This window comes from Oncorhynchus gorbuscha, linkage group LG10 (assembly GCF_021184085.1).
Source record: "Oncorhynchus gorbuscha isolate QuinsamMale2020 ecotype Even-year linkage group LG10, OgorEven_v1.0, whole genome shotgun sequence".
Lineage (NCBI taxonomy): Eukaryota > Metazoa > Chordata > Actinopteri > Salmoniformes > Salmonidae > Oncorhynchus > Oncorhynchus gorbuscha.
Window position 1 is genome coordinate 63,040,246 of NC_060182.1, and position 25,994 is coordinate 63,066,239.

The 25,994-nt window shown below is 46.6% G+C and overlaps 1 protein-coding gene across 6 annotated transcripts in view; it reads right to left on the bottom strand.

Moving 5' to 3' along the window:
- The window catches only part of LOC124046335 (myelin transcription factor 1-like protein), a 130,471-nt gene that overhangs the window by 63,306 nt on the left and 41,171 nt on the right, over positions 1-25,994 (bottom strand). For all 6 annotated transcript variants that reach the window (XR_006840993.1, XM_046366603.1, XM_046366604.1 and 3 more), the window contains exons 2-5: positions 24,332-24,447; positions 20,539-20,584; positions 19,599-19,632; positions 13,245-13,307 (exon numbers count right to left, since the gene is read on the bottom strand). Coding sequence is in view for 5 of the 6 variants with exons in the window: in XM_046366603.1 (XP_046222559.1) it covers positions 13,245-13,307; positions 19,599-19,632; positions 20,539-20,584 (143 nt within the window). In the remaining variant the exon portion in view is untranslated. The remainder of the gene's footprint in view (positions 1-13,244; positions 13,308-19,598; positions 19,633-20,538; positions 20,585-24,331; positions 24,448-25,994) is intronic.

A 25,994-nucleotide genomic window follows, 5' to 3' on the forward strand; every position in this document is an offset into this window, starting at 1 on the left:
CATCTTGGAGAAGGTTTACCCTCCCCATCTACTCTATCATTCTGTATGAACTCCACTGGGTTTGTTACATTAATGGAGTTCATACTGCAATCATATCATGTCACAAATGTTTTTGAAAGTTATTTTGAGATAAGCTTCAGACATGCAGAGAGAGGCCATACCTATTCACCAGAGCCTCAGTCCATCTAGGATTAGCAGCACAGAAAAACACGAGTGAACTGAACAAGCCCTAAAACATCACTGGCCCACCGTGATAGCACAGGAACTGTGCCATTACTCACCATCTGAAATAACTAGTGTACAGTTCTCTACCTAAGATCCAGCTTCACTTCCACCCACCCAGCCGTTAGTGTCTGCTGGCATTAATGACTGGCTGCTGTGACTCTGCCTGTTCTGTTGGCTTGTTTACTGGGCCTGGTACATTTCCCCAGCGGAGACAGGGGAGGGCTCTTGACATTGATGTAATTTAGTTGGCAGCCGTGCGGAGGGATGGCAGGCTAGGGGGGCTGGGGGCAAGGGAGATAGTTGGGGGGTGTGGGTGTGTAGGAGGTCAGGATGTGCCCGGCCCGGAGAGGAGATTGAGGGCCCTATAAGCCTGCGCCCCCTCGCTCCTCGTCACAGGTCCCCCTGGCATGCTGCTCGGCGCTGGGCTCGCTACACATGATCTCTCATTCCCTTTGATGTGTTTCCAGCAGGGGAGGGGGGGGGGACAGGCAGGCTGAGGCAGGAAGCGTAAACACCACCTGTTTACCACACGCTAGCTAACGCTAGGCTAGAGCAGCGCTAGGTACTGGAGCTAGCCTGACTGATTGTCATAATAACACACCACTAAACAAAGAGGAGGAAAACACAAAGGGGAAAAATAAACAAGTGGCAGAGGAAGAAAGGGAAGAGGGGGGGATAGATGAGAGCGGCGGAATATATCAGAGGGGCGAAGTGAAATGTGTTTGAAGGTATCTCCATGTTATGTTTTATATATATAAAAAACGATTTGCTTATTACGAACAACATGCTGTAGGAAAAACGGTGCTGTAGTTGACGGAAAACCAAGGGAAGCTGACTCCATCATTGACTATTCAATCATGGCAGTGGTTACACGAAACAAAGAAAAAACAAGCGAATGAAATATACTAACTGAGATGATCACCGTAAAAAATATGGAACCCTTAAAATAGTCCCCACAGAGCCAGTCCACAGAGCCAGTCTACAGAGCACTGGCCACTCCTACATGGAAGCTGATTCTTCACCTCTATTCGTTCTGCCTCACACTCACCCGCTCCCTCTCTTACTGGAAAATAAAGCTGCCAATTAAATATGGAAATGTCCATTCCAGCGCCAGATACATCACAGTGGGGGGTTGATTGTATGGAGGGTGATTTTTCAAAGGGAGGTGGCATTATGATTAACGTGACCTTATCTGTATTTGCACAAGGAGGCAGTGGGGGGGGGGGGCTGCTCTGAAGGGGGCGGAGGGAGGTGCTGCGCTGGAGGGGGCGGAGGGGTTGAGGGCTGCTTGTTCACTACACCCTGTTCTTATCCCTTTCTAAGGTCTTTTGCCCTCTCTCTCTCTCTCCATATCCTATTTCTCTACCGTTCTCTCTAACTCTTTCTCAATCGCTCTACTTTCCTCTCTCTCTTTTCCTAACAACACACCTCTCCCTCTCCTTCCCTCTCCCTCCCTCTCCCACCCCCTCTCCCTCTCCTTCCCTCTCCCGCCCCCTCTCTCCCCCTCTCCCTTTCCCTCTGCCAGGCTGCTAGGTGAAGTGTTCCTGTGTCGCCCCACCACTACCTGGCTCCATTCCAATGCTTTTAGTGAGTGCTATCTGCCAAGGCATGAATAATACAGCCCCAAGGCTGGCGGAAGGCTGGCGGAATCCAAATGAGCTATACATCAGGAAGAAAGCACTCGACTTTAGCTCCAGAACACGCTCCCGCCAAGACAGGCAATTACTCAGCCCCAGCTGCAGCCATGGCAATCACTACCACAACCCCTGAACCCCTGAACCCCTGTACCACCCCTGTACCCCTGTACCACCCACCATCCCAACATCCCCACCTCAAAACAAGCACCCTTCCCCTCCTCCCCCTCACCATTGCATCAAGACCAAAAAGAAGACAAACACACACATATATATGATAAAGAGAGAAATTATGCAGATATTGGAAAATATGCATTCATATTATTGTTTTGCTCTCAGCTCTGTGAGCAAAGGTTTTGTTTTGCCTCAGTGTATCTTAATGACTTTATCCTAGTTGTAAAAGGAGGTCTGTGGGTGGCTGTGGCTATGAGAGCACCACAGAGACAGTTTATGGAGGATGGGAGGGTCAAATATTCCATAGAGACCCCAGCCAGATGTCCTTTCCTCAGGTCAGACCTACGACACGCCACCACCTCCACCACCTCCACCACCACTGAGCTACCCTACGGACCACATTAGTGAATCAGTTGAACCACTTAATCATTGCTTATCTACAGGTAGACAATGTCCATAAAACACCAGCCCTTAACACTGTGACAGTCACCACCCACCGTAACGACACACACATATACGGACACCGCGTATATCAGGTATATATGACACCTATATGGTGCATGTCTTATCAGCTAGCATTGAGGCATGAGTAAGTAAGAGCGTGAACCTATCCATCATCGGCTAATAATTTGTTAGCGTGGGATGTAATTACCGTGCACTAGGCAACGGCACATCTCCCAGGTAGGGTTAGTCACATAGGCCTGGAGGGATTGAACAGTGTTTTAGTATGCAATGTGTATCCTGTCAGCCTGCTATCCTGCCTTCCAAACATGGAGGACGAGGAGGTAGGGTGTGAGATAATGAGGTATCGTTAGTGAGTATCTACAGTGTCTTATTAACTAATAATAACAGCAGTCCTTTGTTTGTTACCTCTGCTGCCATCAATTATTCACACTTCACAGATTTACTCATCATTCATTTATGAAGCATCTTGTGCAGCCCAGAAACTAAATGCCACCCAGAACCAAAACATCACTGTCAGAAAGAGAGAGTTATGTGTGTGTGTGTGTGTGTTTGTGTGTGTGTTTGTGTGTGTGTGTGTGTGTGCGTGTGTGTGTGTGTGTGTGTGTGTGTGCGTGCGTGCGTGCGTGCGTGTGTGTGTGTGTGTATTGGTATCTCAGAGGAAACCATGTGGCCTATTTCTCTTTTACATTTGGATGCATGCATAGGAGGGTTTCTCATGAAGTAAAAATACTGGAAAATGGTGGAGTGTCACAAACAAACCACTTTGACTCAGTAGCGGTTTTGAGTTGCCTGGTTGCTCCCTTCACCATAGCTCTACCACCCATTACAGTTCTACCTCCATTCCACTTCCTGATTGTGTTAGTGTACAGCCTGTGAGGTGTCAGAGTGGGGCTCCCGAGTCCCACTCACACAGCCGTTACTCTGTCCTTCCACACACTAATTGGGCTTTATAGCTTCTCCATACTTCACCCCTTCTTAGAGGGGCTGACAAACAGCCTGGACTGAACCGAGAGCATTTATCTGCCTTGATGACCCCACAGGGACCTGAAACAGGTTTACAGACCATCCCTCCATACCCCTCTTCTATCTGAGTGACGGAGGAGGTATGAGAGGCAGCTAGTTAGAGGATGTTCAGTTACATGTTATACTAGTGCCCTGCTCCACCATTTAGACACAATGGTGGGACACAGAAAGATATTGTCTGTACCGTCTCTATTTCAGGCTTATGTTCTCTCTGGTGAAATGATTTGCTTTGAGTGGCTGCTCAGGGAGGATTCCTGCTCTGGACTATGAAGAAACCGATGTTAATGGATGTGTGTGTGTGTGTGTGTGTGTGTGTGTGTGTGTGTGTGTGTGTGTGTGTGTGTGTGTGTGTGTGTGTGTGTGTGTGTGTGTGTGTGTGTGTGTGTGTGTGTGTGTGTGTGTGTGTGTGTGTGTGTGTGTGTGTGTGTGTGTGTGTGTGTGCCTTTTGAGAATGTACCTCTGTGTGTGTGTATACAGTATACTTGGTAAAGACAAAAGACACACAGATCCACCTTCTCACATGAAGGGTGTGAGCTGTGGATTTCCTCCCTCTCTAGGGATCTCACAGGAGGGGTGTGAGGCCTCTCAAAGTCCTCTGGTCCTCTGGGGCTCTTCAGACCGCTCCGCCTGTTATTGGAGGTTCTCCGAATCAGAGAGGCAGACAGGCACTCAACGTGTGAGTGTGTGTGTGTGCTCGTGTATGGAATGTGTGTGGGAATGTATGTGTTTATTACTAGCTGTGTGAAGAGGTGATTAAATGGACTGTACTGTATGTGCATACATTTTCTAAATGTGTATTAGTGAATGATTGCATATGACTGATAAACACTATGTGAGAATAATGAAATGCTAATAGTGACTGATTAGGAATGTGTATCTAATGACTTCATGCTGAGTCTCATCACTCCATGAAATCTGTGTGTGTGAGAATGCACCTGTCTGTGTGTGTTTGAGAATGTACCTGTGTGTGTGTGTGTGTGTGTGTGTGTGTGTGTGTGTGTGTGTGTGTGTGTGTGTGTGTGTGTGTGTGTGTGTGTGTGTGTGTGTGTGTGTGTGTGTGTGTGTGTGTGTGTGTGTGTGTGTGTGTGTGTGTGTGTGTGTGTGTGCGTGCGTGCGTGTGCGTGTGCGTGCGTGTGCGTGTGCGTGTGTGTGTGTGTGTGTGTGTGTGTGTGTGTGTGTGTGTGTGTGTGTGTGTGTGTGTGTGTGTGTGTGTGTGTGTGTGTGTGTGTGTGTGTGTGTGTGTGTGTGTGTGTGTGTGTGTGTGTTACTTAGTACGTGTGTCAACAAGCTCTTAGAGTCTCAACGCAGAATTAGTTGTTCATCCACACGTCACATTTTGAAGTTGCTCCAAACATCGAATTACTAAGTGTTTTTGACACCCTGGGTTATATGCCATTCATCAGACACTTTTCTTCAAAGCGACCTACAGTCATGCGTGCATACATTTTACGTATGGGTGGTCAACTAATCAAACCCACTATCATGGCTTTACAAATGCCATGCTCTACCAACTGAGTTTAGGATAGGGTTTGGGATAATGTTAAAACATTAAGGCTAGGTATTCAATCAAAATGGTTAAATTAAGGTTTAAGGTTCGGGATAGGGTCAAAACAAATAAACTAAGAAAATGTGTTTCCACCACTGGGATTGAACAGGATACCTTCTGATCCGGAGTCATTGGATTAGGGGTTAAAGTTTGGGATAGGGGTTAAAACATAAAGGTCAGGCATTCATTCCGAATGGTTACGTTATGGGTGAAGGTTTGGGATAGGATTAAAACAAAACCACCACTGGGATTAAAATTTATCCGGAGTCATGGGATTACTGGATTATTCCCATCCACAACGCCCTAGCAAAACCCAAGCCTACTTGATGGTAATAGCCCTCACAATTGCCCCTATCCATGTCCCCTCTATCCAGGACATGAATAGACGTCCAATTTCGGAGTCACTCTTGAGTGATCTGCCTGGTGTGTTACTCATTCCTCTCATCTTCTATGTGCTCTGTGGACCCACACGGTTCAACCTCTGCCTCTCATCTCACATCCATTCTTCATTCATCAGCCCTCCCTCCCTCGCTCTCTCTGAGCCAGAGGTCCTTCCTAAGGTGTAATTTAGCTGCCACTGCTCTGTAACTCCAGTCGTGGTCCAGAGGGGCTTGTTCACCCCCGATACCACAGACACTATCTGTCAATCAACCTTCCAGACAGTAAGTGGGTTCAAAGTGAGAGTCATTATTAAGTATGGCCTGAGTGGGCGGGATCTCCTTCCTGCCTTGACCCTTTGGCATGTTCACACCATAAAAAAAAACCCTGCTTCGTTTCTCACACATAATTAACGTGTGATGAATTTTCACAAAAATTCAGAGGAAAACAGAGAGAGGGAAAATAAACAGTACATATTTCCTATGATTGGATTTCTTATGGGTAGTGGCAAAGGAACTCCCATCAAATCCCTGGATGCCATGTTAACAGCATCAGCTATTAATACTTCGTCTAATAGAACATTGTCTAGTGATGTTTAGTCACACCAGGCGTTAGAGAAGCCTGCTGTAGTCCCTCTTTCTTAATAACCCCAGCCAGCCAATTATCTACCAGCGTTGAGACTTGATGAGAGTTGACTAATCTAAAACGGCTGGCCAAGCTATACTGCCATGGGCCTGTTATTGCCATCCAATATGGCTACCCCATTAACCTCCACCTTAAGATAAATCCGTTGGAATGACCTTATTACACTTGATCAGCTCCATGAACAAACCCCTGGCCCTGGAGTTATATAACATAGAAGCCCAGTCATTTCATACACAGAGACTATATTTAAGGAATCTGATCTACAACACATATTTAGAAACAAGTTACAATGCAATGCCAATAGGATCAAACACAAGTTTGAAATTGTATTCATTATGGATCCCCATTAGCTGCCGCTGAGCCCGCAGCTACTCTTCCTGGAGTCCAACGGCTGGCCATGCCTTCCTCCTGGCTACTCCAAACCTGGCCAACAGCCCCCCCCCCACAGATACTTGCCCAAGCCTCCCCAGCTTCCCTTTCACCCATATCCAGCCAGCAGATGTTCTGAAAGAGCTGCAAAACCTGGACCAGTACAAATGAGCTGGGCTAGACAATCTAGAACCTCTCTTTCTAAAACTATCCGCCGCCATTGTTGCAACCCCTATTACCAGTCTTTCGTATCGTCAGAGATCCCTAAAGATTGGAAAGCTGCCGCGGTCATCCCCCTCTTCAAAGGGGGTGACACCCTAGACCCAAACTGTTACATACCTATATCCATCCTGCCCTGCCTATCTAAAATCTTCGAAAGCCAAGTTAATAAACAGATCACTGACCATTTCGAATCCCACTGTACCTTCTCCGCTGTGCAATCCGGTTTCCGAGCCGGTCATGGGTGCACCTCAGCCATACTCAAGGTACTAAACGATATCATAACCGCCATCAATAAAAGACAGTACTGTGCAGCCGTCTTCATCGACCTGGCAGACTCAATAGCCTTGGTTTCCCTGATCCACCTCTACGCAGACGACACCATTCTATATACTTCTGGCCCTTCCTTGTACACTGTGCTAGCTAACCTCCAAACGAGCTTCAATGCAATACAACACTCCTTCTGTGGCCTCCAACTGCTCTTAGTAAAACCAAATGCATGTTTTTCAACCGTTTGCTGCCCGGACCCGCCCGCCCGACTAGCATCACCACCCTGGAAGGTTCCAACCTAGAATATGTGGACATCGATAAGTACCTAGGTGTCTGGCTAAACTGTACACTCTCCTTCCAGACTCATATTAAACATCTCCAATCCAAAATCAAATCTAGAATCGGCTTTCTATTTCGCAACAAAGCCTCCTTCACTCACGCCGTCAAACCTACCCTAGTAAAACTGACTATCCTAATAATCATCATCTGTCATCTACAAAATAGCTTCCAACACTCTACTCAGCAAACTGGATGCAGTCTATCACAGTGCCCTCCGTTTTGTTACCAAATCACCTTATACCACCCACCACTGCGACCTGTATGCTCTAGTCGGCTGGCCCTCGGTACATATTCGTCGCCAGAACCACTGGCTCCAGGTCATCTATAAGTCTATGCTAGGTAAAGCTCCGCCTTATCTCAGTTCACTGGTCACGATAACAACACCCACCCGTAGCACACATTCCAGCAGGTATATCTCACTGATCATCCCCAAAGCCAACACCTCATTTGGCTGCCTTTCCTTCCAGTTCTCTGCTGCCAGTGACTGGAACAAATTGCAAACATCGCTGAAGTTGGAGACTTTTATTTCCCTCACCAACTTTAAACATCAACTATCTGAGCAGCTAACTGATCACCGCAGCTGTACATAGTCCATCTGTAAATAGTCCACCCAATCTACCTACCTCATCCCCATACTGTTTTTATTTTATTTACTTTTCTGCTCTTTTGCACACCAGTATCTCTACTTGCACATCATCATCTGCTCATTTATCACACCAGTGTTAATCTGATAAATTGTAATTATTCGCTCCTGTGGCCTATTTATTGCTTACCTCCTCGTGCATTTTGCACAGACTGCATATAGACTTTATTTTCTCCACTATGTTAATGTTAAAAATATGACGTTACATTTCACAACAGATTTCACAACACATTAAGTGTGTGCCTTCAGACCACTACTACACTAACACATACAGTGGGGCAAAAAAGTATTTAGTCAGCCACCAATTGTCCAAGTTCTCCCACTTAAAAAGATGAGAGAGGCTTGTAATTTTCATCATAGGTACACTTCAACTATGACAGACAAAATGAGGAAAAAAATCCAGAAAATCACATTGTAGGATTTTTAATGAATTTATTTGCAAATTATGGTGGAAAATAAGTATTTGGTCACCAACAAACAAGCAAGATTCCTGGCTCTCACAGACCTGTAACTTCTTCTTTAAGAGGCTCCTCTGTCCTCCACTCGTTACCTGTATTCACTGCAGCCGACGTAAAACATTTAAACATGTTAACCCTCGCAAGGCTACAGGCCCAGACGGCATCCCCAGCCGCGTCCTCAGAGCATGCGCAGACCAGCTAGCTGGTGTGTTTACGAACATATTCAATCAATCCTTATCCCAGTCTGCTGTTCCCACATGCTTCAAGAGGGCCACCATTGTCCCTGTTCCCAAGAAAGCGAAGGTAACTGAGCTAAACAACTACCGCCCCGTAGCACTCACTTTCGTCATCAAGTGCTTTGAGAGACTAGTCAAGGACCATATCACCTCCACCCTACCTGACACCCTAGACCCACTCCAATTTGCTTACTGCCCAAATAGGTCCACTGACGATGCAATCTCAACCACACTGCACACTGCCCTAACCCATCTGGACAAGAGGAATACCTATGTGAGAATGCTGTTCATCGACTACAGCTCAGCACTTAACACCATAGTACCCTCCAAACTCGTCATCAAGCTCGAGACCCTGGGTCTCGACCCCGCCCTGTGCAACTGGGTACTGGACATCCTGACGGGCCACCCCCAGGTGGTGAGGGTAGGTAACAACATCTCCAACCCGCTGATCCTCAACACTGGGGCCCCACAAGTGTGCGTTCTGAGCACTCTCCTGTACTCCCTGTTCACCCACGACTGTGTGGCCATGCACGCTTCCAACTCAATCATCAAGTTTGCGGACGACACTTCAGTGGTAGGCTTGATTACCAACAACGACGAGACGGCCTACAGGGAGGAGGTGAGGGCCCTCGGAGTGTGGTGTCAGGAAAATAACCTCACACTCAATGTCAACAAAACAAAGGAGATGATTGTGGACTTCAGGAAACAGCAGAGGGAGCACCCCCCAATCCACATCGATGGGACAGTAGTGGAGAGGGTAGTAAGTTTTAAGTTCCTCGCCGTACACATCACGGACTGAATTGGTCCACCCACACAGACAGCGTCGTGAAGAAGGCGCAGCAGCGCATCTTCAACCTCAGGAGGCGGAAGAAATTCAGCTTGTCACCAAAAGCACTCACAAACTTCTACAGATGCACAATCGAGAGCATCCTGACGGGCTGTATCACCGCCTCGTACGGCAACTGCTCCGCCCACAACCGTAAGGCTCTCCAGAGGGTAGTGAGGTCTGCACAACGCATCAACGGGGGCAAACTACCTGCCCCCCAGGACACCTACCCCACCCGATGTCACAGGAAGGCCATAAAGATCATCAAGGACAGCAACCACCCGAGCTACTGCCTGTTCACCCCGCTATCATCCAGAAAGCGAGGTCAGTACAGGTGCATCAAAGCAGGGACCGAGAGACTGAAAAACAGCTTCTATCTCAAGGCCATCAGACTGTTAAACAGCCATCACTAATATTGAGTGGCTGCTGCCAACATACTGACTCAACTTCAGCCACTTTAATAATGGGAATTGATGGGAATTGATGTAAAATATATCACTAGCCACTTTAAACAATGCTACTTAATATAATGTTTACATACCCTACAATATTTATCTCATATGTATACGTATATACTGTACTCTATATCATCTACTGCATCCTTATGTAATACATGTATCACTAGCCACTTTAAACTATGCCACTTTGTTTACACACTTATCTCATATGTATATACTGTACTCGATACCATCTACTGCATCTTGCCTATGCCGCTCTGTACCATCACTCATTCATATATCTTTATGTACATATTCTTTATCCCTTTACACTTGTAAAGGTAGTAGTTTTGGAATTGTTAGCTAGATTACTCGTTGGTTATTACTGCATTGTCGCAACTAGAAGCACAAGCACTTCGCTACACTCACATTAACATCTGCTAACCATGTGTATGTGACAAATAATATTTGATTTGATTTGGTTTGATTTGACCTTATATAGACAGGTGTGTGCTTTTCCAAATCATGTCCAATCAATTGAATTTACCACAGGTGGATTCCAATCAAGTTGTAGAAACATCTCAAGGATAATCAACGGAAACAGAATGCACCTGAGCTCAATTTTGAGTCAGGTGCAAAGGATCTGAATACTTATGTAAATAAGGTATTTCAGTTTTTATATATATATATATATATATATATATATATATGCAAACATTTCTAAAACCCTGTTTTTGCTTTGTCATTTTGGGGTATTGTGTGTTGATTGCTGAGGAATTGGAATAAGGCTGAAAAGTAACTAAATGTGGAAAAAGTCAAGGGAACTGAATACTTTCCGAGGGCACTGTATGTATAGACATAATTATCTTAATTTGCTACAGTAAATACAATGGACATCCTGAAGATGCCTGACACGATAATACAATTAAATCATATGCTACAGACAAACAGAGACGGTGGTTTACTGGGACTGCATGGAACCATCTGCTAGGGTGTGAACAGTCTTATGTTATGGTATTTCTGGGTCTGCGGCATGCGTTCTAAGGCTTTGTGAATTGCAGCGCGGCTAGGCTGGAGAGGAAAGAGGATATCGCTGGCACGCCGTGCAGAGAGCGGAGAGAGGGACTAATTAACATATTAATGATCCCACCTTCTTAGAGCTTCTGTCGAATAGTCAAAACACTTTGATAAGTATGCAAATGAGCACGGAACCATCTGAAGGAGAAATTAGCTGCCGGAGATGGCCGAGCGTGAGAAAGAATGAGAGTAAGGGAGAGGGGGCAGAGAGGGGGAGGTGGAGAGAGACAGATACAGAGAGAGAGAGAGAGAGAGAGAGAGAGAGAGAGAGAGAGAGAGAGAGAGAGAGAGAGAGAGAGAGAGAGAGAGAGAGAGAGAGAGAGAGAGAGAGAGTATTTGAGCAAGGCAGTCTTAGCCAGGCATGCTGATGGATTGAGCCTCTCGTTTGTTTTATTTATCTTCAATTATCCGCTGAGCAAAGCAAAGCACTGGCTGGTGGGATGGACACGTCACACTAAGAGGAGGAGTGTTTCTTTGTCTCCTCTTTGTGTGTGAGAGAGAAAGAAAGAGAAAGAAAAAGAGAGCGAAAACAGAGATGGGAAATAGTGCATGGCTATGCAGCCTTCTCCATAGTGTCCGTCCTCTCTCTTCTCTCTCGCTATAAAGATACATACGGTACAGAGCGCTGCTGTCTATCAACTGTGCTGACGTCCAAGATGGCGGCAAGACCTAAGCCAGAGGACCGCCAGCCTCTGAGGGGGTTTAAGTAATGACCCCATCCAGACAAGGGCAAGTAATTATAACACTGGAAAGCCTTGCACGTGATCAGGATGGGAGATTTCTGTGGGAAAGCTAGTGTGTGTGTGTGTGTGTGTGTGTGTGTGTGTGTGTGTGTGTGTGTGTGTGTGTGTGTGTGTGTGTGTGTGTGTGTGTGTGTGTGTGTGTGTGTGTGTGTGTGTGTGTGTGTGTGTGTGTGTGTGTGTGTGTGTGTACGTGTGTGTACGTGTGTGTACGTGTGTGCGCGTGCACACGTGCGTGACTTAGTTTAGTTCCCGATTCACCGACACGGTCATCACATTCTACAATGATTTTGAATAATTAAAATGTTAAATTAACTGGATAATGTCTTGGACGGCCATGTTCCAGCTCTGACACTGGCGATTAAAGCTTCCACTAGAACTACTAGCCTCTCTCATTCCACCAACCAGAGGACAGAGAAAACCTATGTCTTAACAGAGATGGAGTTAGGACAGGTAGCTATAGACAGTTCAAAAGAACAGTATGCACATCCAAAACTGTCCACAGTTCCAGGGTACAACAATTCCACAAAGAAAGTTGATGAATACCCACGCAATGAATGCCTTGTTTTATCAGGAACTAGTTGGACCGCAAAGGGTTTTCATCGGGCTTAACTAAGGTTTAGCAATGATCCACCTTCCTCAACTGTTCTGAACATTTCAGCTCAAGAGCTGACGGAGAGAGAACGGCTCTGCCTGTGTTTAGTACGAGACAAACACACGCGCTCTGTTTAAGAGACGAGTCTGAACGGGTCTGACGCATGTGATGTCATAAGGATTAACGTAGTGTTTGTGGTGATACGGTACCCACGCATGAGAACCACAAGTTAGTATACACGTCGGCGAAAGCCGCTGAGGGGAGGACGGCTCATAATAACGGCTGGAACGGGAGACATGGAATGGCATCAAACACCCGGAGACCATGTGTTTGATGTATTTGATACCGTTCCACTAATTCCGCTCCAGCCATTGCGACGGACCTGTCCTCCCCAATGAAGGTGTCACCAACCTCCTGTGACACACATAATATATACACAATAGTCACAGACTTTATCTGAAAACGAGGGGATTCTACCAATTCTTTTGACAGCGTATCTAGGAGACGCCCAAAGTGTCTGGTTCCGGTTATGTAAGGCAGCAACCCCCTCTTTGTCTGACTGGGAAAGTGGGATTAGTTCACAATGAGCCTGGTATTTTAGAACAAAGGGGAAGGAATAGAACACAGGCATGTCCTTTAGAGAGGAGAGAGAGCCTTCCATTTTGAGTGCTTGTTTATGAATAGCTTTATGGAGAGCTTATGCACTAGAAAACATGATTAGCATATCCCACTGTACATATGCAAATGACAAAGGGATGGGAATACATATTAGTGCAGTAACCTGCCCATCAAACCTGGCTGAGGGGAAACAATTATGGTAGGCTATCGGAATGCGTTTCAATAAAGGATATACCAGTAAAAAAAATGGAAATCATTAGTGTACAGTAAAAGTGGAAAGAATGGTTCATCCGTCACTGAAATAAGACCAAAAGGAGATCGATTTACCTTCGATGTCTTGCATATTTGCCGCTGACATGTCCACTTCCATCACAGCCTTGTGTAGGACAGCTGCGATGAAACAGAAGAACACACTGAGTATGCACGTAACTCACCATTCTCCACATTGAGTATGCACACATCTCCCCATTCTCCACACGGAGTATGCACGTAACTCCCCATTCTCCACACGGACTATGCACACATATCCCCATTCTCCACACGGAGTATGCACGTAACTCCCCATTCTCCACACGGACTATGCACACATATCCCCATTCTCCACACGGAGTATGCACACATCTCCCCATTCTCCACACGGACTATGCACATATCCCCATTCTCCACACATGCACACATCTCCCCATTCTCCAAACGGAGTATGCACACATCTCCCCATTCTCCACAAGGAGTATGCACACAGCGCACCATTCTCTACACTGAGTATGCACACATCTCCCCATTCTCCACACGGAGTATGCACATAACTCACAATTATCCACTCTTCCCTTGTTCTATCTGTCCATCCATCTACTATTAATATGCTGTTCAGTTTCTGTTTTCTTCTCCACACTTTTATTGGATGTTCCGCCTCCTTTGAAATCATATAACATTTCTACCTTTACACACAATGCACTCTTATTGTACTCCTATATGTACAGTATGCACTGTTATGGTAATTCACACTCCAATCTGGTCTTACTCCCTCACCTAGCCCCTCCTCTCATTTTAGCCTAATCCTCATCATAACCATCATAACCCTCACCAGTATCACAGTGGCATATCTTCCCAGACCAGACCAGACAGAACCGTCACGGAAAGTCAAGCGTATTTGCCCTGATGACTATCCGCTCTCTGGGGAGCGACGCCATCGAGCGGCATTATCGGCATTATGGACGCCTCGGCCTGGAGATAGGCTGGCCATCGATCCTCTGACTAATTGCTATCTGCAGGCAGCGGTGGAGAAAGGAAAGAGAGAGAGAGAGAGAGAGAGAGAGAGAGAGAGAGAGAGAGAGAGAGGAGTGGGAGAGAGAGAGAGAGAGAGAGAGAGAGAGAGAGAGAGAGAGAGAGAGAGAGAGAGAGAGAGAGAGAGAGAGAGAGAGAGAGAGAGAGAGAGAGAGAGAGAGAGAGAGAGAGAGAGAGAGAGAAAAGAGGGGAAAGAGAGGGGTAGAGATGGGGAGCCACAATGTCTTTGGAAATCAGAAAGCAATACTGTATGTGTCCAGGTGGGATATTATTTATTAATAGGTGGTTCCAGAATGTTATGTCTCAAAAAAACTTATCCCAGCCTGTAAAGGACTTAATTAAACCCATGGATGAAAGTATAAAAGTATCTTTGAACCAGGATTAAATGTCCACATAAAAGACATACATGAGAACTATTAGTGGATAACTGGAGCACCACAGTTAGGTTGTCCATCATCGGTGCAGGGGATCCAGTGGGCTGATCCCATCAATAGGTTTCATGGTCTAGATCAGTGGTTCCCAAACTTGTTATAGTCCCGAACCCCTTCAAACATTCAACCTCCAGCTGCGTACCCCCTCTAGCACCAGGGTCAGCTCACTCTCAAAATGTTGTTTTTTTGCCATCATTGTAAGCCTGCCACATACACACTATATAATACATTTATTAAACATAAGAATGAGTGTGAGTTTTTGTCACAACCCGGCTCGTGGCAAGTGACAAAGAGCTCTTATAGGGCCAGGGCACAAATTATAATATAATAATAATCAATCATTTGACTCTTTATTTAGCCATCTTACATATAAAACTTTATTTACTCATCGAAAATTGTGAATAACACACCACAGGTTAATGAGAAGGGTGTGCTTGAAAGGATGCACAGACCTCTGCAATGTTGAGTTGTATTGGAGAGAGTCTCAGTCTTAAACCATTTTCCACACACAGTCTGTGCCTGTGTTTATTTTTCACGTGAGTGAGGGCAGAGTCCATTCTCACATAGGTACGTGTTTGCAAACGGCATCAGTGTCTTAACAGCGCGATTTGCCAAGGCAGGATACTCTGAGTGCAGCCCTATCCAGAAATATGTCAGTGGCTTCTGATTCAATTACATTTTTACAGAACCACTTGTTGCGATTTCGACGAGGCTCTCTTGTTCAGATATCGGCAAGTGGACTGGAGGCAGGGCATGAAAGGGATAACGAATCCAGTTGTTTGTGTCATCCGTTTCGGGAAAGTACCTGCGTAATTGTGCACCAAACTCACTCAGTTGCTTCGCTACTTCACATTTGACATTGTCTGTAAGCTTGAATTGATTTGCACACAAAAAAAATCATACAACGACGGAAAGACCTGTGTGTTGTCCTTGTTAATGCAGACAGAGAAGAGCGGCAACTTCTTAAATCCTAGCCTCAATTTTGTCGTGCACATTGAATATAGTTGCGGAGACTCCCTGTAATCCTAGATTCAGATCATTCAGGCGAGAAAAAGAAAATCACCCAGATAGGCCAGTCGTGTGAGAAAGTCATTGTCATGCAAACGGTCAGACAAGTGAAAATTACAGTGAAGAAAACTTTAAGCTCGTTACCACTCCACTATGTCTCCCTGTCATGGCTTTTGCACCATCATTACAGATAAACATATCTTGAACACCAAAGTCCATTTGATGTCACAAAGCTGTCCAGTACTTTAAAAATACAGTCTCCTGTTGTCATGGTTACCAGTGGTTTGCAGAAGAGAATGTCTTCCTTAATTGACCCCCCCCCCCATAAACGTATCGGACATATACCAGGAGGTATGCCAGGCCAGATAGGCCAGTATGCCATCACCCAGATAGGCCAGTATGCCATCACCCAGATAGGCCAGTATGCCATCACCCAGATAGGCCAGTATGCCATCACCCAGATAGGCCAGTCGTGTGAGAAAGTCGTGCATAGAATTCACTGTCTTGTATGCGAAGCAGTAATTGTTTCAAAACATCTCCTGCCATGTCACTGATGCGTCGTGAAACAGTGCTATGTGATGAAGTCATTGTCTGTATAGTTTTTTGGGCCTTTCCCCTCAGCATTGTCCCAGCCATGCTGAGGGAAAAGCAAGCTATTGTCCTAGCAGGAAGAATGAAGTCCTCCACAATAGTATGGGGCTTGCTGTCCTAGCCACTCGGTAGCTCACCATATAAGATGCTTCTAGCTCCTTCTTATTAATGGTATCTGTTGCTTTTATACATGTCTTACTACTTGAAAAACTCCTGTGGCTTATTTTTCAAATTGGTATTTTTTGTTTCAAAATATCTGCGCAAGAGTGAAGGTTTCAGAGAGTTGTGAGATAGTACTTTTGCACATTTAAACACACTGTGGCTGAGGAAAGGCACTAATCCCAATATAACCCCAAATCAATGTAGTCCTCATCATATTTGGCCTCTTCGATGGTCCAACGTCCCTGTCTGTTGTTCGGTGCTTTCCCAGGTAAGGAGCAGTAGATCTTCAGCTGCATCAGATTCACAACTGTCAGTGTCCATGCTAGCTGGGCTAACAACAAATTTAGAATTATTATTATTATTATTTTGGAGAGTGGATCAGTTTAATATTGTGGAAAGAATGTTGCTTCCAATGTAATTGTCTGCATCATTTCCAATCCCCCATATTTTTGGGGTAAATATATATATCCATACACGCATGCATATATATACACATATATACATACACATACCTATATAGACATACATATTTTTTTAAAGAATATACCTTTATTATTATTCCCTGCAAAACCTACCGCCGATCCCCCAATTGGAGTGAACTAATAAACACTTCTGCTTCTACCTTCAATCCATACATCTTATACACATTCTACAGACACAGTCTACTTTACAATAGTTCTCTCTTTTTTGTTCTTAGTCCTTCCTCTATTTCTGATGTCCATCCAGTTTGATGATTTCTATTTGTAACTATGCTATTGCTATTTCACAAAAGCTCCGAACCTATATACATTCTACAGATCCCTTATGCCCTACATTGTTTATCTTGTTATTTAGTCCCACCCTTCAGCTCCACTCAACCCCTCCCATCTGTCTCTCAACATCATCCATTTCGGATTTCTACTTGCCATATATTTTCCAACTGTGCTGTGATGCTTCACAAAATAATTGAACCTACCTATTCTCATAGCTTCTACAGATTGTAAATTAAAAATAAACAGTTTTGCTAAAATAATTATTATATTATTGATTGCTTGACTATGGCTTTTCCAATCACCCAGTATTGCTATCTGCAGCGTTAGTTCTAGGCAAATGTTGCAATTCTTCAGCCATTCCTGGACCTGTGACCAAAAATGAGCTACATATGGACAATACCAAAATAAATGATCTAATGACTCTGCCTCCTCACAGCAGAATCTGCAGAGCTGGGAAGATTGTATCCCCCTTATATATAACATTCTATTAGTTGCAAGAATTTTGTATAGTAATTTATATTGATAAATTTGAAGTTTGAATCCGGCGTTGTTTTGCGTATCAATTTATAAACCATGTGCCATGGAATGGGTACATCGAACATCTCTTCACAACGATTTTGCAATTTATATGGCATAGCTGTCAGTTTTTTGGTCCTTAAATGAAATTGGTATATGTTTTTATTTATCACACTTTTCTTTAACCATTTATGTTCTTTAATACAGGGCCGACATACAAGTTCCTGACTTTTTTCCCCTTCTACTTGGCTCTTCCATTTTTGTGGTAATGCTGCAATACATTGGTTGTAATTTTGGGTAGAGCAGACATTTCCATATGTCTGTGTTAGCTGCATGTGCGACATAACTCCACCAGTCCTATTTATGATATCAGGAAAGGCACTACTCCCAATATAAGTGAACCCCAAATCAATGTAGTCCTCATCATATTTGGCCTCTTCGATGGTCCAACGTCCCTGTCTGTTGTTCGGTGCTTTCCCAGGTAAGGGGGCAGTAGATCTTCAGCTGCATCAGGTTCACAACTGTCAGTGTCCATGCTAGCTGGTCTAACAACGAATGTAGAATTACTGATGCTAGCATTGGATGTGCACGTGGAAGCAGAACAACTTGTGTTGTGGACGGGTGCAGGTAGAGCTGGTACGTGTCTCTATGAACACGGGCCTTAATTTCTTTTAACCATTTTCGAGCAAAAGGAATGAGCAGCAGCTTCGTGTGGCTTAGTGGAATTCCCGCGAGAGAGAAACGCTTAATGTAAGGCTACCTGTATTTGACAACCTGTATTTGACAACCTGTATTTGGCTACCTGTATTTGACAACCTGTATTTGGCTACCTGTATTTGACTACCTGTATTTGACTACCTGTATTTGACTACCTGTATTTGACTACCTGGATTTGACTACCTGGATTTGGCTACCTGTATTTGACTACCTGTATTTGACTACCTGTATTTGACTACCTGGATTTGACTACCTGGATTTGGCTACCTGGATTTGACTACCTGTATTTGACTACCTGGATTTGACTACCTGCATTTGACTACCTGGATTTGACTACCTGTATTTGACTACCTGGATTTGGCTACCTGTATTTGACTACCTGTAGTTGACTACCTGCATTTGACTACCTGTATTTGACTACCTGTATTTGACATTGTGTTGTTATTTTGCTGAACACTAGATGGTTTAATTTTATTTTTGGAAGTGAATCAAGGCTACTCAGGGGAGAAATAAACCTCACCCAAAAGTATAACCCAGTTGGAAAATATAAATGGACTGTTTGAATGTGAATCACATTTTTATTTGGCGTACACCCGACGGTATTGCTCGTACCCCTGTGTGTCTAGTACATGCAATTCAATGAACTTAGTTGGCAGGGACAACACACAGGGGTCAATTCAGGATCATCTTATGCCCACTGAACTGACATGTCTAACCACCTGTCAGTACAGGCTAACGATGGAGTTTGCAGTGGGTTTTAATAAGTTAGATTTGATCAAAGAGAACTTCGATTTTAATTATTTACTGGCAATAGGGTTTGTCAGGATAGATAGAGAAAAAAATGGAGAAAAGGGATAGCGAGACAGAAAGGAAGAGAGTTAGAGAGAAAAGAGCGAGAGAGCGACTGGTACAGATGAAGTGAGATACAGAGTGGATAAAGGAGAGAAAGTGAGAGATGAGAATAAAAGAGAGAGGAAGTAGCATACAGAGTAAATGGCGTCGCCCTCCTGTCTGAAGAGGTGATTGTAGTGCTCGTCTCTTGCTGCACACTGAGAGGCTGGGAGTACTCCACAGCCATTATCGGCCCTCGTGGCCTTTCATCTCTCAGCCTCTCCCTCCCCCTCTCTACCTCCCTCCCTCCCTCTTCTCCCTCACTCACACACATGGGGGTTAGCTGGAAAGGCAGGGGAACAGGGACAATGTTTAACAGCAATACTGACCTGAACAGCTCTGGTATCGCTGGTTCCACAGGCACTGAGAAATACAGGCAGAGAGAAAGAGAAAGGGATGGGGAAAGAGGGAGGGGAGAGAGAGAGAGGGAAGAGAGAGAGAGATGAGTAAGAGGGGCGAGAGGGATGGGGAAAGAAGGAGGGGAGAGAGAGGGGAGAGCGAGAGAGGAGAGAGAGGGGAGAGACAGGAGAGAGAGGGATGGGGAAAGAGGGAGGGGAGAGAGAGAGGGAAGAGAGAGGAGAGAGAGGGAGGGGAGAGAGGGAGGGGAGAGAGAGAGGGGAGAAAGAGAGGGGAGAGAGAGGGAGGGTAGAGAGGGAGGGGAGAGAGAGAGGGGAGAGAGAGGAGAGAGAGTGAGGGTAGAGAGGGAGGGGAGAGAGAGAGGGGAGAGAGAGGGGAGAAAGAGGAGTAAGAGAGGGAAGGCAGAGAGGGATGGGGAGAAAATAATGAGTGAGGGGATGCGAAAGAAAAAGAGTAATCCCTATATCTTAAAAGCATGCTTTCATCAAGGTTAAAAACAGTGACAACCATATTCAATGGAGGCAGGCACAATAACACCATGTAATTGGCTGGATAGACTGCCTGGAGAATTGTGAATTCAAGAGTGTCTCATATAGGATGGCTTGTGAGGTGAGAGACAGTGTGAAGAGAAGAGTGAAGCAGTGAGTGAGAGAGCTGTGTGTGTGTGTGTGCGTGTGTGTGTGTGTGTGTGTGTGTGTGTGTGTGTGTGTGTGTGTGTGTGTGTGTGTGTGTGTGTGTGTGTGTGTGTGTGTGTGTGTGTGTGTGTGTGTGTGTGTGTGTGTGTGTGTGTGTGTGTGTGTGTGTGTGTGTTTGTGTGTGTTTGTGTGTATGTGTGTGCTTGTGGGTTGGGGTAAGGTCACCCTGAATGGCGCCTGCAGTGATTTGAGGAGAGTGCAGACGCACCTCGGATACCTTTTGAGCGTGTGCGATGGCGCTTCTCGTCTGCATTCACCTCCATCTGCAGAGGAGACACAAACAGATAGTCAGAGATAGAAGCCCTGCCAGGGCCTGTGCCAAGAGAAGAGTGGCTTTGGTGGCCCGGCACCTGGGTCTGTCTGTCTGTCTGCCCGCCTGCCCGTCGGTCCACCAGTCTGCCCACCCGCCCGCCGGTCCACCAGTATGCCTGCCCGTCGGTTCACCAGTCTGCCGCCCGCCCGCCGGTCCACCAGTCTGCCTGCCCGTCGGTTCACCAGTCTGTCCGCCCGCCCGCCGGTCCACCAGTCTGCCCGCCCGCCCGCCGGTCCACCAGTCTGCCCGCCCGCCTGTTGGTCCACCAGTCTGCCCGCCCGCCCGTCGGTCCACCAGTCTGCCCGCCTGCCCGCCCGCCCGTCGGTCCACCAGTCTACCCGCCCGCCCGTCGGTCCACCAGTCTGCCCGCCCGCCTGCCCATCGGTCCACCAGTCTGCCCGCCCGCCTGCCCGTCGGTCCACCAGTCTACCCGCCCGCCCGTTGGTCCACCAGTCTGCCCGCCCGCCCGCCTGCCCGTCGGTCCACCAGTCTACCCGCCCGCCCGTTGGTCCACCAGTCTGCCCGCCCGCTCCCCGCCCGTCGGTCCACCAGTCTGCCCGCCCGCCCGTCGGTCCACCAGTCTGCTCGCCCGCCCGCCGGTCCACCAGTCTACCCGCCCGCCCGTCGGTCCACCAGTCTGCCCGCCCGCTCGTCGGTCCACCAGTCTGCCCGTCCGCCCGCCGGTCCACCAGTCTACCCGCCCGCCCGTAGGTCCACCAGTCTGTCCGCCCGCCCGTCGGTCCACCAGTCTGTCCGCCCGCCCGTCGGTCCACCAGTCTACCCGCCCGCCCGTCGGTCCACCAGTCTGTCCGCCCGCCCGTCGGTCCACCAGTCTGTCCGCCCGCCCGTCGGTCCACCAGTCCGCCGCCCCTGCCCGTCGGTCCACCAGTCTGCCCGCCCGCCCGTCGGTCCACCAGTCCGTCCGCCCGCCCGTCGGTCCACCAGTCTGTCCGCCCGCCCGCCAGTCGGTCCACCAGTCCGTCCGCCCGCCCGCCCGTCGGTCCACCAGTCTGCCCGCCCGCCCGCCCGTCGGTCCACCAGTCTGTCCGCCCGCCCGTCGGTCCACCAGTCTGCCCGCCCGCCCGCCCGTCGGTCCACCAGTCTGTCCGCCCGCCCGTCGGTCCACCAGTCTACCCGCCCGCCCTTCGGTCCACCAGTCCGTCCGCCCGTCTGCCACTCTCTCTTATGAACACACACTGAGACACCTACACCCCAATTTATCCCGACAGTAATTGCCTGGTACCAAAGCTTCACTGTTTCTGACACTGTGAAATTGCATTTATTCTCTCTTTAAAAGGATTAAGAAATGTAGATTTTGCCAGGTGCTACTGTCACCCAAACCTTTCCTTCATGGTGCTTTGAAATATGTATGCTAATGTACTGTGAAAACAAATGCATAATTGCATTGGTTCTTCTTCTGGTCCATATTTGTGTACGGATTATGATGTTCCATCGTTCGCCAACACAGTCACACTTCTCCATTAAAGGGCACCTATACTACTTTCTACCTAAAGGTGTCATCTCTGCTTTATACCACTTGGCACATTCCTCAAACAAAGTCATATATATATATATATATATATAGAGTATAATTATAATCCCTCCCATATTCCGCTAGACCACATTATTCACTGTGTACACAATGTTCTGCCTCTCAAATCAATGTCTCATCTGTAAATCCTCTTTTTCATCTCGCAGATATCACATCACTCCCACTCCACAATGTCTCCCACACTAAAGCCATCATCTCACAGTAAAAGTGGACCCCGACTGGTCAGAGGAGAATTAACCGTTGATGAGTTGAAAGAAGGGGGCGCATTGTGTTATTCCCAGATGTTACTGCAGATATGAACGCTCGCTGAGTTGTGGACTATCACAGGCCAGCCGAGTTTGGATGTCTCTCTAATGCTCCATGATTTATTCAAGTGCCACTGAAGCCTTCAGTCCTAATGGTGGAAGCCGGCGTGTTTTTTTTTATTAATGCTGGCCATAAATGTTTCAAACGGGGGAAAATAAAATGATCAAAGCCAACGGTACCTAGTAAATCTTATTAGTGTGAACGGCAGGGTGTTTTTTTTTGGGGGGGGGGGGGGGGGTGGAAGAGGAGAGCCTGAAGTGATATTTCTGTGGAGCGGCGCAGGGGTTTCCATGGTAATAAGAGGAAATCCTACCTCAGGGGAAAATAACAAGAAGTTATCAATCCGTGTGGCCCAACTCACCACACTCTATTTACGGTGACATTTGGCTCATGAGAGACAGACAGAGCAAAGGAGCAAATGTGAGGGACAATGAATGAACTGCATGACAGAAACTCAATTAGTCGTCACCTGCTGAGACTAGCCAGGCTCAACATGATAATGCTGTGCTTTGCACTGGTGTTTTTTCAACAACCATATGGGAAGCACTCAACACCTGACCGCAACAGTGCTACACTTTATGTCAGAAAACACAACGTGAGCTATTTCCTCCCGGCTATGGTGAGTGAAGGAGTTCCACAGACAAACACACAACACACAACACACACACACAAAACTGTGCCTATCTACAACTGTCAGATTATCTCTAAGGGCTTCTCTCAGCCGCATGACAACAACAACAACTACATCTCCGTCGCCACTACCTCCATCAAGGCCCCTTGTGAGACCGGTGCCCAGGTCCCTGAAAGCCTGTCTGAGACTCGTCCGCCCCTCTGGGTGTTAAGAGCCCTCCTCACCCTCCCCACCCTCCTCACACTCCACACACTCCTCACCCTCCTCATCCTCCACACCCGCCCATTTTTTTACACAAATGTCACAGATGTAATAGCTTGTGGAGCTTGCAGTAATGGAAAGATAAGGAAGATCTGTTTCCCCTATGTTCATACCGTTTTACCGTATTTATACTGTATATTGCAGATAAGAGGCGGAATAACTCTCATTCGTGCCCTTTCTGTGCCGTCTGTGTGTGTGTATGTGTGTGTGCGTGTGTGTGTGTGCCTGTGTGTGTGTATGCGCGCGTGTGTGTGTGTGTGTGTGTGTGTGTGTGTGTGTGTGTGTGTGTGTGTGTGTGTGTGTGTGTGTGTGTGTGTGTGTGTGTGTGTGTGTGTGTGTGTGTGTGCGTGTGGTGGGGGCTGGGACCACAATTCACATCGTTATCGGTTTTCCTTTGTTTCACCTTGAAGTTTTGGGAGAATATGTCTCAGGCATACGGTGCTACCCCCCCCCAACCCCCGCCCACACACACACACACCTCCACCACCCCACTCCTCAGCCTGCGTTGGTATTCCTTCAGTGAGTCAATGGGGAGGCTTCCGAAAACCACACTTGCATGATCAAATTTCACTGCAACTAGGTATTTACGCCATCATCACCCAGTGACAGTAAACATGCAAGCTCGCTAAAATAAGTGCATCTGAATAGTTGTGAAGGACCAGGCTGATAGCATTGAGTGGGTGCCAGAGATAGAGAGGGAGAGGGGGAGATAAGGTTGGAAATCTGCTATCAACATTTTCTCCAGTGAGTGTTGTTCTTGTAGGTAGGTAGCTATCACTCTGAGACACGCTTGTGGAAAGGTTTGGGTGTGACAGAGTTTTGTATCTTTACTTTGAATGGTTGGGATTGAGTATGACAGAGTGTGTGGCTCTACATCTTAAAACAGGGTTATGAGATTATCAAGATGTACCGTATCATTATAACTGAAACGGTTGTTGTAACAGTACCTGAAATGGTTTGGGGTGAGATTGTTATTTGGTCCAGATCTCTGCTTCCTCCGTTGCCCACAACAGCAGACGTTTGACTGGAGAGAAAGGGATCACCACTCTTTCAAGTTCATTTTCTGCAAAGAATTAAAAAAACAATATCCATACTTAGGAATTCAAATCTCCATGCAAATCATAATTACCCAGGCTGTATGATAGCTTTTGGCTTGAGTTTCCTTCCTTTGAGAAGGAAGCCGATGAGAGACTCATGAATAGTCACATAGTATAACATGTATGCTATATATGGAGTGAATGTGATTTCCTCCCTCCCGATAGCTGCTTGTCATTTTATGAAATAGACTTGGCACGACGGTAATTAGCTAGATCTATCATATTCTGCAGGAAGTGGGAAAAAATATAGCTAATGATCCATGCTACCCTCCATGATTTCTCTTCAACTCTGCCGTCCTATGAATTGAAAAGAGACAAAGATAGCGGGGGAGAGAGAGAGAAGGTGTGCAAATAAGCAATAGATAGGGAAGAGAGAGAGAGAGAGAGAGAGAGAGAGAGAGAGAGAGAGAGAGAGAGAGAGAGAGAGAGAGAGAGAGAGAGAGGGAGGGAAGGAAGGAAGGAAGGAGAGGGAGGGAAGGAGAGGGAGGGATTGAGAGAGGGAGAGAGAGAGAGAGAGAGAGAGAGAGAGAGAGAGAGAGAGAGAGAGAGAGAGAGAGAGAGAGAGAGAGAGAGAGAGAGAGGGGGAGGGGAGGGAGGGATTGAGAGAGAGAGGGAGAGAGAGAGAGGGAAGGAGAGGGAGAGAGGGAAGGAGAGAGAGAGGGAAGGAGAGGGAGGGATTGAGAGAGGGAGAGAGAGAGAGAGAGAGAGAGAGAGAGAGAGAGAGAGAGAGAGAGAGAGAGAGAGAGAGAGAGAGAGAGAGAGAGAGAGGAAGGGGTGTTGGGTGGACAAAGCATTCTTGGCAGCTCCAAGGAGGTTCAACCACTGCTGATGTAAAACAGTCCAGATATAAGAGGCCTATTTATCTCCCCTGACCAGGGCAATAACACTGCCTCTCAAAACACAGACGCTCAGGGACAAACAAAGAGCAAGAGACTAGACGCAGAGCAAGATGCATGGTGAACACAGAGGATGCACAGTAAGGGAGAGAACGAGGGCCATTTTAGGTATTTCGGCAGTGACGCCAGGTCACAACATTTCCCTTCATTGCTTCCCACACAAATGGACAGAGTCTACTTTTCCAGTTCATCAAATGTCCTGGGATCTAGAATTGGTATTGTGTATCCTAAGCCTATGCTTTGCCAATGCAGATATAGAAAGAGTAAGAGCAAGCTACAGTATGGCGAACTTAGCAAATGGGGCATTTGTGGTAAGTACATGGAAGCAGCCATATTTTTGCACGCCCAACATTGTTTGCTAAGTTAACTATGCTATCGCTACTAGGCTACAATCAAACACTATGCTTTATAACCATGTAAAGACCACAAATGGTCTATACTCTGATGTGTGTTTATAGGTGTTTTGCCCAATGTTTAAAGCGCTTAGGCTTCTATCCTCAAGTCAAGGTAATACTGCTATTGGCCAACTGTTTATTATTTTTGCAAGTTATTATTTTTGTCAATGAATGCATGTATTTTTCTAAAGCCATTTTTACAATTTGTACACTTGTAAATGC